A 12,427-nucleotide genomic window follows, 5' to 3' on the forward strand; every position below is an offset into this window, starting at 1 on the left:
CAGACACTTTGTGAGCACTTACATCTGTGACCTTGCTCCAAAAACAAATGCTATGCACCTGGCTCCTGCAGCTACTTCGCTGGTTATTTAAAACTTCATTTTCTGAAAGAAGTGAGATTCCTCTCCTCAACTCTTGGGGCGTGGGGAAGCAAGAAAGAGATGTCAGGTAGGAGGAGGTCTGAGTTCTGCTGAAGTGGCCTCCAATTCACAGACAATGCTGCCACCTGCTTGCAAAATACAGGCACTGCAGACTGTGGATAAATTTCCCTCCCATGGTGGAAAACAAGTATTTTAGAGTCTGCATAACCACACTTGATCTCCCTGCCTTATGTTGGATCCTAAAATCATCTTCAAAACCTGGGACAAAAAGGACCTGGGGCAAGGAAAAAACACATAGTTTGTCATTCAGCTGCCTCTGATACTGTTTGGACTAATTCATAGCTTTATCACAGTGGGGCAGGGAAATCGAAATCCTGGGTGAACGTTTCTGTTTTGTTGGGCAATGGGGAAGGTCAAGGAACAGCCCACAAAAATACAAGGACAGTTTCTACCCTTATCTTTCAGTAACTTGTAGTGCTTGACTTCTGCCTCTTAGCTGACATAAACACATTTTTATTTTTAAAGTGAGCCATGATGAAACTGTTTGCTGCCTGTCATACTTACGGTCATGAAATCCTGCAGTTCCTCTTCTGATTCCACTGGAAATCAGACCCTTCTGTATAGGAAAAAGGGAGACCAGCTGCCTTCCTGTGACAATATGGTTCTGTCATCATTTGACTCAGAGGACAACGGCAGGGCTTGTGTGTCAAGTGTACAGACCTCAGCCAGGGCTGGGAGCCACTCACCTATTTTCCTGGCGGTGTTCCCTGGTCCCTGCAGCAGCCAGTGGGGGCCTCACAGAATTCAGGGGGCCATAAAATGCAGTTGGCTTTTACAGATAACTAACTGCAAGGCTGGCAAGATTTGTGCATTTGAGATGAGCTGAAAGAGCTAGGAATTGTTGCTTTCATCCTGTCATCATATTTGCTTAAGACACACCTACTGGTCATCTTTGTTTTAGGTGTGGGTTTTTTTGTTGTTGTTGTTTTGTTTTTGATGTGGGGAGTTGGGTGGTCAACAGCAGTGGGTTTTTGAGCAATGAAGTTGAGGTTTAAAATATTGGCAGTAGAAATGGAAGGCCCTAACTAGGTTGTTTGTCATCTAGGATGTAAGAAGTTGACCGCTTAACTGTGGCTGATTCTCCCTTGTCTAATTCTAGCTTCAGTGGTTTTTTTCCTGAAGAGCCTATGGAACATTAGGAATGGTTTTTGGCTCTTACCTACTTATAGAGTGCTTCTCAGAAAGCCCTGCCTGGGCTGGAAAATGACAGCAGGCATGTACATAAGGAATGCCGGTTTGGGGTTGTGCTTTCCTAACGGGACACATCACGGAATATCTGGGGTAAATACTTTCTCATATCCTTTTACATGAGGAAAAACAGTGCTTCCTGAGCCAATGCTGATCAACTGCATACTACTTATGAAAAGTGTGTCTGGCCTTAAAGAACTATTTTCCCACAATCCAATTCCAGCATCCTGGGTCCATGATAGGAGCAGTAATTACTGGCAGGCTGCTGTGTGGCAGGTCTGTCTGATCCTTCTGAAGTGTGGATTACATGAATGGAGGAGGAATGAATATAAGAGGGTGCCTGCTATTAACAAATTGTACTTGTACTCTTGTATTCTTTCTAGACCAGAGGGGTTGTAACTAAAACATCTGTGAAGCCAGGCTTTTTTTTTTTTCTCTTCAGCACTGGGGTTTGAACTCAGGACCTCACACACTAGCTAAGCAGGCGTTCTTACCGCTTGAGCCTCTCCACCAGCCTGGTCAGGCCTTCTTACCTTTGAAACTAGTGAGAGTTCCTGCAGCCAACTGTGTTATCAGGGATCAGGACAGGTGTTGGTGGTTGCTCACAGTGCATACCTGCACAGCTTTGAGGCTGTCACAAGCCATTTATGCTACCTTGAACTGGCTCAGGGGCAGCGGGCAACATAACCGACACGACTAGCTACTTGAGCACCTTCCAGGCTGTTTGCCAACCTGCACTGGCCTTTCAGCCTCTGCAAAGGCCTGGACATGATGACTGCAGAAAGTGTCTACATTTGCAGACCGTAATCATATTAAACAGCATTGGTAACTTTCAGCGTTCCTTTTCTCCTTGAAAATAATATGCTGGAGTGCAGGACCTTTCTGAGCGGGGCAGGGTGGGTATTCTATGGTGTCTCAGAGCCACCTGCACCTGGAGACCTTCTGAAGTTCATTAGACTCTGGGGCAGCTTTGGCTCTGAGACTGAGTCCTCATGTCACCTACACAAAACCTTTCCAACTGTGTCAAGCTTCTCACCCTATTTATAAAATTAAATGTACTGTACCTGCCAGATTTGGGATGGCAAAAATCTCAAGGCAGAGAAATTGAGCATCCTGTCATGACTGAATTCTCCCAGCATTTTCTCACACACACACACACCCTTTTTTTTTTTTTCTTTTTTAAAGAAATCAGGGCTCATGCTTGCTAGGTAGGACTCCACTACGAGGCAGGCCTCCAGCCTCACCTGCACATATCATTTCACCTTTGTAATTGACACACTGCTTTCCACTGTCACAGATACAAGAATCCTTGTAAGTTTTGTTTGTTTGTTTGTTTCATGCTGGGAATGGAACCCAGGGCCTTAAACATGCTAGGCATGTGCTCTTCCCACTCCCTAATAGGTTTCTTATAAGAGTATGTGTGTGGCATTTGTTCCTCACACAACTCAAGTAGAAGAGTTGTGAGATAAGAACTTTTGGCCTCTGTAGGAAATGTCTACTTTTATGGGTTCACAAACAGCAGGCAAAAAATTCCGCTTCTGTTGTTTTACTGGGAGTAGGTATTGAAGTACCCTGGGTGGCAAGCTTACTTTCTCTGCACCTCAACTGGAAGTGTTGGCTTTACATAGTACCAAACATTCTGAGTTGATAAAGGCAAAATCAGAGCCATTGCTGGAAAAGAGGAAGACTGAAACTGACCATTTGTGGACATTTAAAAACATTTACTAATTGTCTAGAAACATTGTCTGAGAATACCCAGCTGTGAATATACCCTTGATCAGCTGTAAATTTTGAACAGTTGCCACTCATTCAAATAGGAATTTCTCATCTGCTGATTTTTTTTATTTTTTGGTGGAGGTGGCGGCCGTGGTACTGGGATTTGAACTCAGGGGTTCACACTTGCTAGGCAGGCTCTCTTGGGCCTCGCCTCTAGGTCTCATCTGCTTTATGACATTTGCTTTTTAAATTTTTTAACTTGCTACTTAATGTTGGATCAAGTGTGTTGACAAAAAATGAGGTGGCCGTGTGGCCCAACCTTGAGCTCAGGTTCGAGTACAGTTTCCCAACATCTAATCCTGTGCTTGCCTCACGATACACATTTTTATCAAAGTCTTCCCCTCTGGCTCCTCGGGGTTCATAGTGGCACAAAATTTAGGTCTTGCCCTCTACTAACTGGATAGTATTAACTTCAGAAGGGGTGGTGTTTGATACAGGGAAGAGAAGGAGAACAGAGAGAAGGGACCACTACATGACGTACCTGATCCCTCCCCTCTCCCCAGCATAACAGAGCAGGTCAGAGCCAGGGCTTTCCTTTCAAGGGGCTGGGAAGAGAGTGTTGTCAGAAACTGCATGAGGTCTTGGTTTTGTTTTACAAATCTGATCTTTTAATCAAGAGGTTCTTAATCTTTGGAAACACATTGGTCCCTGGGGGCCACAACCCTTTCCACTCTGAAAACCTTGAGTTTTCAGTCAAAAGTGAAAGGTGCAACTTGTATTCACAGAGCAGCTACTATCTAGTAACCACCACAGGAACACTCAGGATTTGGGGGACAGCTTATGCTTCAATTGGATACCCCTACTTGATAAGACAGTCCTTACCTTTCAAAAGAAACTCCAATAAAAGGAACATTGGCTTCTTTCAGATGTGTTGATTTGAATCAAGAAAAAAAAAAAAAAGACTACTTTGCGTTTTCTTCACTCTGTAAGGACGTCCTTGTACCAGTTTTGAGTTTTGGTAAATGTAGGTTAGACAAGTATCCTTGCCACTGTTGTCAAATGTGAATTAAATCAGGTGGCTCCCCCTCCTCATAGCCAGTTAGGACTGAGGAATTCAGCAGGCTGGGTGAACTACACAACACCACCCAGCACTCTCAGAGCCCCGGGGAGGGGGTGGGGGGTTCTGAACCCACAGCTTCATTCATAGGTACTAACATGCAAGGTACCAACATACTCACTTAGAAAAAGAAGGCACGTGGAGCCCAGTTTCTGTGGAGGCTTAGTACCACTGCGTAAGGTTCACACTGAGTTTACGTACTTTTTTCAGTTAAGTTTCAGCAAATACCTGCAGTATGTTTCTATTGTCTAAAAATTGGCCTGAAGTACCTTTTCGCTTTTGTGCCGCCCAAAAAAAGTACAGCAACTCACTTTCTTCACTGCTTCTAGTCTCTACTTGTGTGTGTGTGGTACTGGGGATCAAATCCAGGGCCTTGCACATGCTCAGTGAGGGCTCTACCACTGAGCTACCCAGCCCCTCTGTTCTTATTCCTGCCCTGTTAGGCATGGTGGAAATCAACCCCCAGACAAACCTGAATCTACCCAGGTCCTCTTTGAAGACACCTGTGGCATAAGCTTGTCTAAGTGTTCACCCAGCTCCACTGGCTCATCTGAGGGTCATCTTACTGAAAACCAAGGTATGATCAACAACAGAACCTTCTGGGAACAAAAGGAGCTGGACTCTAGAAGTGTACCTGGTTCCAGTGCTGGCTTCCTCACTGGGTAACTTAAGGCAGGGATATGCCTTACCTGGGAAACATGGAGACCTCTTTCATCAGATCACTTTGATTAAAATTTACAGGTAGCATGCAAAGCCCTCATGGGTTCTCAACACATTTTCTTTCCATTCAGAAAGGTTACAGGTGGCTCACACCTGTAACCCTAGCTACTCAGGAGGTAGAGATCAGGAGGATTGCAGTTTGAAGCCAGCCCAGACGAATAATTCTTGAGATCCTATCTTGAAAAACCCATCACAAAAATAGGTCTGGTGGAGTGGCTCAAGGTGTAGGCCCTAAGTTCAAGCCCAGTACTGCAAAAAAAAAAAAAAAAAAAAAAAGTTTGAGGTAAGCGGTTGAATGGTAAGTGTGGCTTCTCCATCTTTTCCAGAAGCTTGATATATCACATATCCCTCACTGAGGACACTAGACCTGTGATCTTAACTTAGCAATCTTTAGTCAGGCTTATATTTAGCCTTTAACTTAAAAAAATGAAAGCAGAAAGTGCTTCAGATTATAGGGGGAGGATTATTTTATGTATTAAAATGAAGAACATGAGCAGACTGACTTGGAAGTCTTTATTGACTGAATCTGTACATCCATGAAGTCTCTTGGAAGAAAGACAGGCTGGGAACCCTGAGTTGTGTCAAATGATAAATTAGAAAGCTGGCCCTAATTCAAAGTCCCTACTTCTTCCTTGGGTTCACATTTTTTTTTCCCCCTTTAGGCAATAAGCAGTGTAACTTAACCAGGAAGAAAGAGATCCACACCTTCCTCAAAAAAGGGAAGATGGATCTGATGTCAGGCTTAATTAGATGTAATTGAGATGACTCTCCAAAAAAGAAAAGTGCAGCTTTTGTGATAGGCAAAACCTACGTCAACAGAGCCCGAGAAAGAGAACTAGATCCAGGATAGTTGTGCTTCTCTTATCAGCTTTTTGTGTAGTTTTTTGTATAATAAAAAGTGATTTGGAAACAAGGTAGACCTATGTGAAACCAGGAAAGTGAATTGCTCCACTGTTAGAGCTGTCATACTCACAGGTTTCCACAACCCAACCACAGGCTATCAGATTATTTATTGTCTACCAAAGGGAACTCTTTGCTACAACTGTTGGAATTCATTTATCTGCTCTGAATTCTGCCTAAGAACCCTCATCAGAGTGGCCAGCCTGAACACTGGAAGTGCTTAAAATGCAAATGAGCCAGGACTCCTGGCCAGCCTCCCCAGCCCCTAGCAAAGGGCTTCAATGCAGCCAGGCCTGGAGGGGAATGTTAAAGAGACACTGCACTGCCTCCTTCCCACTGCACCCGCTCAGAGACCCAGTATGCTCCACTGAGTCAGCCCCAGCAACGACTGGCTTTCACCTTTTCTCAACAATGGCCCAGCTCCCTCCACAGCCTCCCCACGCCACTGACAGCAGACACACCCACTTTTCTCCCACCTCCACATCTCATCACCCACTTTTCCAGGACTGCCCACTAGAGCTCATTTCCACCCAAAGAAAAACTGGCCACTTGGGGAAACTGGGACTCTTACAAGTCTGGTTTTTTTTTTAAAGTTTCATTTTCTGTAGTTTGTTTAAATATGTATGTTGACAGTTTAAAAAAACAAAAATTATAGAAATCTCCAGGCTAGTCACATTTCTAGAAACGTCACATCGGGAAATCAGTAGTAAACCTTGCACACAAGGAATGTCCAGCCATGCGCAAACTCACACCACAGCACAGGACGCACAAGCACTGGGCCTGGCTTCCTTTCCCTTCCCAACAGTACAAACAGTACCTCCTACTTTGGCATGTACCCAAACACACAATGCCTCAAAAATAATTCACAGATACAAGGGTTTGGTTGGGTTTTTTTGTGTTTTTTTTTTTCAAAAACATACTTCATATTTCCTCTTTTATTATATAAATATCAGTTTAACCTTTTACTGTAAGAATATAAACGTTTTAAGAGGATCTTTGTTATTTATACAAATTCACAAACAGTACAATTAATTGATAAAGGTCTCTGGGTTTCTTTAACTCCATGGTCTTGAATGTTGCTGAGGAGGACTCTAAAAAATAAACAAAATCCAACAAAAATATACATCCCACTCAAAAGCGGGTTTAAAGCCACAGACCCAACCCCCACCAAAATAAAGTCATCTACCCCTCCATGTAGAAACAGAAGTTTTAAAAGCCACAAGCTCCCATTTTATTAACAGAACACAGATAAGTGGGAATGTCAGTCTCCTCCCTCACATTACAGCCCCAGGGTCTCTGCAGGCCCACTCTGCTCTCTCCTTCCAATGGGAAGCCTCACTGGGTGGCTTTGTATGGAAAGTTGGAGAACGGTGAAGGTAGGGCAAATTTGCATATATAATAATCATCTCCAAGACACAATCTGCATCTCAAACAAACAAAAAGGCAGTTCAACTCCCATTTCTCCCACACATTTGTGCTATAAATTAAGTCAAGGTTTAGAAACAAGGTTGGGTCCTCAAATCCCAGTGGACAAGGAGAAAGAGGAAATTAGAGCCAGCATGTGGAAGTGGGGAACACTAGGTGGATGCAGGTTGGTTAGAAGCCAAAACAAAAAAGACGCACAAACCCAATGGGCATCTTTCCAGTCTAGGCACAAAAATGTTCAGTCTCAAAATAGCTCTCTTGTAGAATTCCAGAGCTTCAGAGAAAAAAGTATAAACTAAAACGAGGTAGCCAGACACATACGTGTATATATATATATATATATATATATATATATATATACACGTATATATATAACACAAAATACAGAATATATTCAGCAGAAAAAAAGGACCATGATTTCAAATTTCTTCAAAAAATAAAAGAAGGCAGATAAAAATGAAATGAGCATGATAGCAGAGTGCTGTAACAGTGATGAGAAGAGACTGGGATTGGTTACAAAGTGGAAGAAGGGTGAAAAGGCCGTTGTAGTTGGGTTTGCTTTTTATACATTTCAAAATAAAAACCAGATCACAGTATTCAAATGAAAGCTTAAGTGAAGGCAGACATTTTCCTCAACTCGTGGTTGAAAGGACTAGTCGCTCCCCGCCCCCACCCCGTTTCAAAATGCGAAGCCACCAAGGGGCGCAATCAGTCCCCCACCCGCTGCAGGTTGGGTGGGTGTGTAGCAGAGTCTGTCTCTCCATCCGCAGGGAAAGGAGAGGCGTAAAGCGGGGAAGCAAAGGGACAAGAGGCGTAGGGAACGGGCTGGTGGTGGGGACGGCGCTGGAGGAGGAGAGAATGCGCCTGGCTCCTGGCCTGGGCCCCATGGCAGCCACTGGCATCATCTGTGTGTAAGTGTGCTCCCCAGGGTGAGGGCCGGTGGTGAAGGGAGGATGAACAGGGCGGGACAAGGGGAACTGCGCTGCTGCCCTCACCTGACCTTCTCACTGTCCGTCATCTGCCAGAGTCCCAGGTTGAGTACCTTGAGGCAGGGCAGCTGCGTGATGCGCTCCAGGCCGCGCTTGGTGATCCGGGTGCAGCCGTACAGGTCTATGCCCGTGAGCTGGCTCAGGTGCTCAGCAATCAGCTCCAGGCCCTTGTCCGTGATGCGCACACACTGGCCAATGTTGAGCGTGCGCAGCCCGTGCATTTGCCGCACCATGCGGTTGATGCCATCGTCACTGATGTGGCAGGAGCAGAGGGAGAGGGATTTGAGGCCGTCCAGCCCCTGGGCTATGTAAGCCAGACTCTGGTCCCCCACCTTGTCGCAGAACGACACATCCAGCCCTGAGAGGCGCAGGCTGCCCATGGCCAGATGCATGATGCCCGTGTCACTGATGTTGTCGCAGGAGCGCAGATTAAGGCTGCGCAGGCTGCCCATGTGCGACAGGTGCAGGAGGCCCGCGTCCGAGATGCCCCCGCAGAAACTAAGGTTGAGGAGCCTCAGGCCCGCCAGCCCTCGGGAGATGTGCTTTAGAGAAAGATCCGTGAGCTTCTGGCAGTCCTGCAGCGTGAGCTGCTCCAGGCCCAGGCAGCCCTCGGCCGCGCTGCGCGTCATGCCGGCCAGGTGCCCAATGCCCACGTCCGAGAGGTGGCGGCAGCTGCGGAGGTTAAGGCTCTTGAGGCGCTGCAGACCCCAGGCGATGAGCAGAAGGCCGGTGTTGGTGATGTTGCTGCAGCCCCCCAACTCCAGCACCTCCAGGCCCTTGAGGTACTGGGCGATGCGGCCCAGGCTGCTGTCGGTGATCTGCTTGCAGAGGCTCAGGTTGAGGGCGCGCAGCGAGCCGATCTCCTGCACAAACGCGTGGCCCAGCCCGTTGTCGGTGAGGTTGTAACAGCCGCTGAGGTTGAGGCTCTCGATGTTGGCCATGCCCTGGATCACGTAGCTGAGGCTGCGGCGAAGACTCAGGATCTGCACGCGGCGGATGCCCCGGGCCTGCAGGCTGGGGAACAGCGACGGGTTGGCCCGGCGCAGGTGCAGCTTGGCCTCCACCCCCCGCCACACCGACTTGTGGTAGGCGGCGTCCCGCCAGGCCGTGCACACCTGCGCCGCGCGCCCCTTGTCCCGGACGTCCAGGTAGCCGAAGATCATGGCCAGCAGCTCCGGGAACAAGCATGAGATGTGGGTCTCCATCTTCCTCCTCCCCCCTCCGCGGCGCCGGGGGGAGGAGGTTGGGGTCCCGCCGCTCCTGCCCCGCAGAGGCGCCGAGAGCGGGCCGCCCGGCCGCCGCCTCGGGCCCAACGGCCGGCCCCTCCCCGCCTTCCGGCTCCGGCCGCCGCCGCCGCTCCTCCTCCTGGTGCGTCCGTCCTTCCTTCCTTCCTCCCTTCCTTCCTGCCTGCTTGCCTGCCGGCCGGCCGGCGCGCTCCCTGCCCTTCCCTCCCCCCGCCCCGTCCGCTCGGTCCTACATCCCGGGCCGGGAAGGCGTCTCACTCACTCCCGGAGCCCGGCCACCGCCGCTGCCGCCGCCGCCACCACCGCCGCCTCGGCCCTATCCGCGCCGCGCTCGGGCCGCGCCGCGCCGCCCGCTCGGCCGGCGCCGCTCCCACGCCCCCTGCCGCATCCTCCGCCCCCGGCTGCGCCGCTGCTGCGCGGGCCGGCTAGGGCCCGGGCCGGGCGCTCGGGCTCCGGGCACGGAGGAGGCTTGCTGCTGCCTTTGTCTCTCGCCCGCTTTTCAAACCTCCCAGCCCCGGGCCGCCCGCACTCGGACGCCCAGGCGGGGGGACCAGCAGGCCAATCCGGGCCACCGGGCGGGCGCGCCGCGGTTCCTCCTCCCCCGCCGTCCGCGGGCACTTGGGAGCTGCCGGCGCGGCCCGGAGGACGCGGCGCGGCCGGCGGCCGGAGCGCGGCTGGCGCAGACCCGGGGCGAGCGGGCGGGCCGCGCGCTTGGTAGAGTCCGGCCCGGGCCCCGCCGCTCGACTGCGACTCGGCGCGTCCCCTCCTCCCTCGCCGGCTCCCCCCGCGCGCACCCGCGGAATGGTACGCGCCCGCGCTGCCGGAACTGTCGGAGCCGTTACCCTGGAAACCGAGTTCTTCCTAGTCTCGGCGCCCCTGCGCTTTAACCCTGTCGGCGCCGAGCGCCTCCAGCTGTCAGCGAGGCGCCTCTCCGCGCGGCTGGCGGGCGCGCACCCCGTTACGCGGCCGCCCTCTCTGGCCACGCCCCAACGCCGCTCCTTCTCTGCGGTGACGTCCGCACAGCCCCTTCCCATGCTTACTTAGCACTACAATTCCTGGCCTTTGGTTTACACCCTCCTCCCTTTATTTTCCCTGAAGACTCCTCCTCCCAGTAGCAGAACTCAATAATCATCACCCCAACGCTTCCTTTATAGACTGTCCCTAATGCCCCTTAACACTTCTGTGTCTTCACACCCCTGGTCTCCCCCTCCACTTCAGGGGCTTAAAAATAATTTCCTTGCTTTCCAGGCTTGTGCCTTATACTGGAGAAAACTGGGTTTTATTCAGTTGAGTTTAACACTGACCCGCTCCACTCCTCGTTCTAGAATCTTCTAGAATGACCCATTGCGACTGCCAACTCCTGGTCATTTCCAGGCGCCGCAGTGCGTTTTTCTGGGTACTTTGTGGATGAAAACTTCCCTCCACTTGCGCACTCTGCTGCTGGAAAGGAGCACCTTCCCCGTAAGCCTGTTGTATCTTCTTTTTCATCGGCCTCTTAAACTAAATTGCGTGGCCAAGCTGTACTGACAGTATGTTTCTGTGTGCTGATACAAATGTACTTTTTCATAAAACAGAGCAACTATTCGACTTGCTTGAAGATGCGGCAGACGGCACTTGGTTTATGAACTGTGTTTTATGGAACCAAGGTAATCCTCCTTTCTACAATGTAGCCCTGGGCCTTAAATACCCACACAGGACAGGAGTTTCGTTTTAATTACCCCCAGACTAAGAAAGAAGTTATGAAGCCACACAAGTCGATACAAGACCGTCTGATTAATCTATTGGAAAAGGAAAACGGATTCTTTAGGGACTTAAACAGATTTTGAATGGCTTCCATATTTAGTACATATGGATTGTTAGCTTTTGGTCCCTCCTCTTTTCCCCAAGTGATCAATGCTAGACCAAGTATGTACAGATTCACTAGTGGGCGTAAAGTACTTTTTTTTTTTTTTGCTCTGTGTTACTGGGGTATGAACTCAAGGCCTACACTTTGAGCCACTCCACCAGCCCCTTTTTTTGTGATAGGTTTTTTTCAAGATTGGGTCTCTCCAACTGTTTGCCCAGGCTGGCTGCGAACAGTGATCTCTGCCTCCTAAGTAACCAGGATGACAGACGTGAGCCACAGGCGCTGGTAATGTACATTCTATACCTCACCTGCCCCTCCTTCCTCAATCAGGAAATGCAGATGCAAAAAAATTCTTGCAAGCTTGTTATCACACCCACATTACACGCTGCGTGAGGTCCATAAACTTGGAGGGAGGGTGCCCTGGAGGCTTGCTAGGCAGGCACCTTGCCACTGAGCCACGCCCCTAGCCCATTTTGCTTTAGTTATTTTTTAGATTAGGGTCTCATGTTTTTGCCCTGGACAGACCTCAGACAGGGATCCTCTAGGACCATGGGCATAAGTCCAGCTCATTTTTTAAGATGGGATCTTGCTAACTTTTGCCCAGGCTGTAGGCCCATAGACTTTTATTACTTTCCTGAAATACTGTTTGTCATCAGATGATTCCAGAGGCTTGAAGGCTGAGCGTCCCAATTCTGAGGCATACCTGGGCTTTTACTCTTCTCCCAGGAGGATCTAGGCCTATATTCTCCATCACTTGTGCTTAAACTTTTATCTTAAACTCTACATAAAACCCACTTTTTGATGTGCGGTGTTGATGGATTTGTGTTGATCCAAAGCGCCTTAGTGTATACCTTAATCCTCCTCCACACAAAATAGTATTCCAGACCACACATTTTGGGGGTGGGGGGGATTTACAGAAGGTGCACGTCTATACAGAGGAGCTTTGTGGTTTTCCTTGTCTGCAAAGACCATTGTTCTCTGAAAAGTCATTCAGAGGCCCCTGGAAGCACTTTCACTAGAAGGCAAGTGGTCCCAGGTCTAGCAAAACTGTTTCTTGAGTTGAACTCTAGAATTTTATTCACACACAGCCTTTTTAAAAGTATTCAAGTACAAATTCTAAGAA

The 12,427-nt window shown here is 49.2% G+C and overlaps 2 protein-coding genes and 1 long non-coding RNA gene across 5 annotated transcripts in view; 2 read left to right on the plus strand and 1 right to left on the minus strand.

Moving 5' to 3' along the window:
- Wnt5b (Wnt family member 5B) overlaps nucleotides 1–12,427 on the plus strand; it is a 94,512-nt gene that overhangs the window by 42,459 nt on the left and 39,626 nt on the right. The gene's annotated exons all lie outside the window — the stretch shown is intronic.
- Fbxl14 (F-box and leucine rich repeat protein 14) lies at nucleotides 3,094–9,759 on the minus strand. 2 transcript variants are annotated; one of them, XM_074076369.1, is made up of 2 exons: nucleotides 8,221–9,759; nucleotides 3,094–5,149 (listed from the first exon to the last, which is right to left on the minus strand). In XM_074076369.1, the coding sequence occupies exons 1-2, from the start codon at nucleotides 9,417–9,419 to the stop codon at nucleotides 5,074–5,076; spliced, it is 1,275 nt and encodes a 424-aa protein (XP_073932470.1). In that variant the 5' UTR covers nucleotides 9,420–9,759; the 3' UTR covers nucleotides 3,094–5,073. The 2 variants fall into 2 exon arrangements, with proteins under 2 accessions (XP_073932470.1, XP_020014755.2); XM_020159166.2 differs by lacking the exon at nucleotides 3,094–5,149 and adding an exon at nucleotides 6,679–6,891 and having other exon boundaries at nucleotides 8,221–9,757.
- LOC141424085 (uncharacterized) lies at nucleotides 10,184–12,111 on the plus strand. The gene is made up of 4 exons (XR_012448921.1): nucleotides 10,184–10,919; nucleotides 11,033–11,104; nucleotides 11,484–11,589; nucleotides 11,961–12,111. It is a non-coding gene; the product is annotated as an uncharacterized lncRNA (long non-coding RNA).

This window comes from Castor canadensis, chromosome 6 (assembly GCF_047511655.1).
Source record: "Castor canadensis chromosome 6, mCasCan1.hap1v2, whole genome shotgun sequence".
NCBI classification, from domain to species: Eukaryota; Metazoa; Chordata; class Mammalia; order Rodentia; family Castoridae; genus Castor; species Castor canadensis.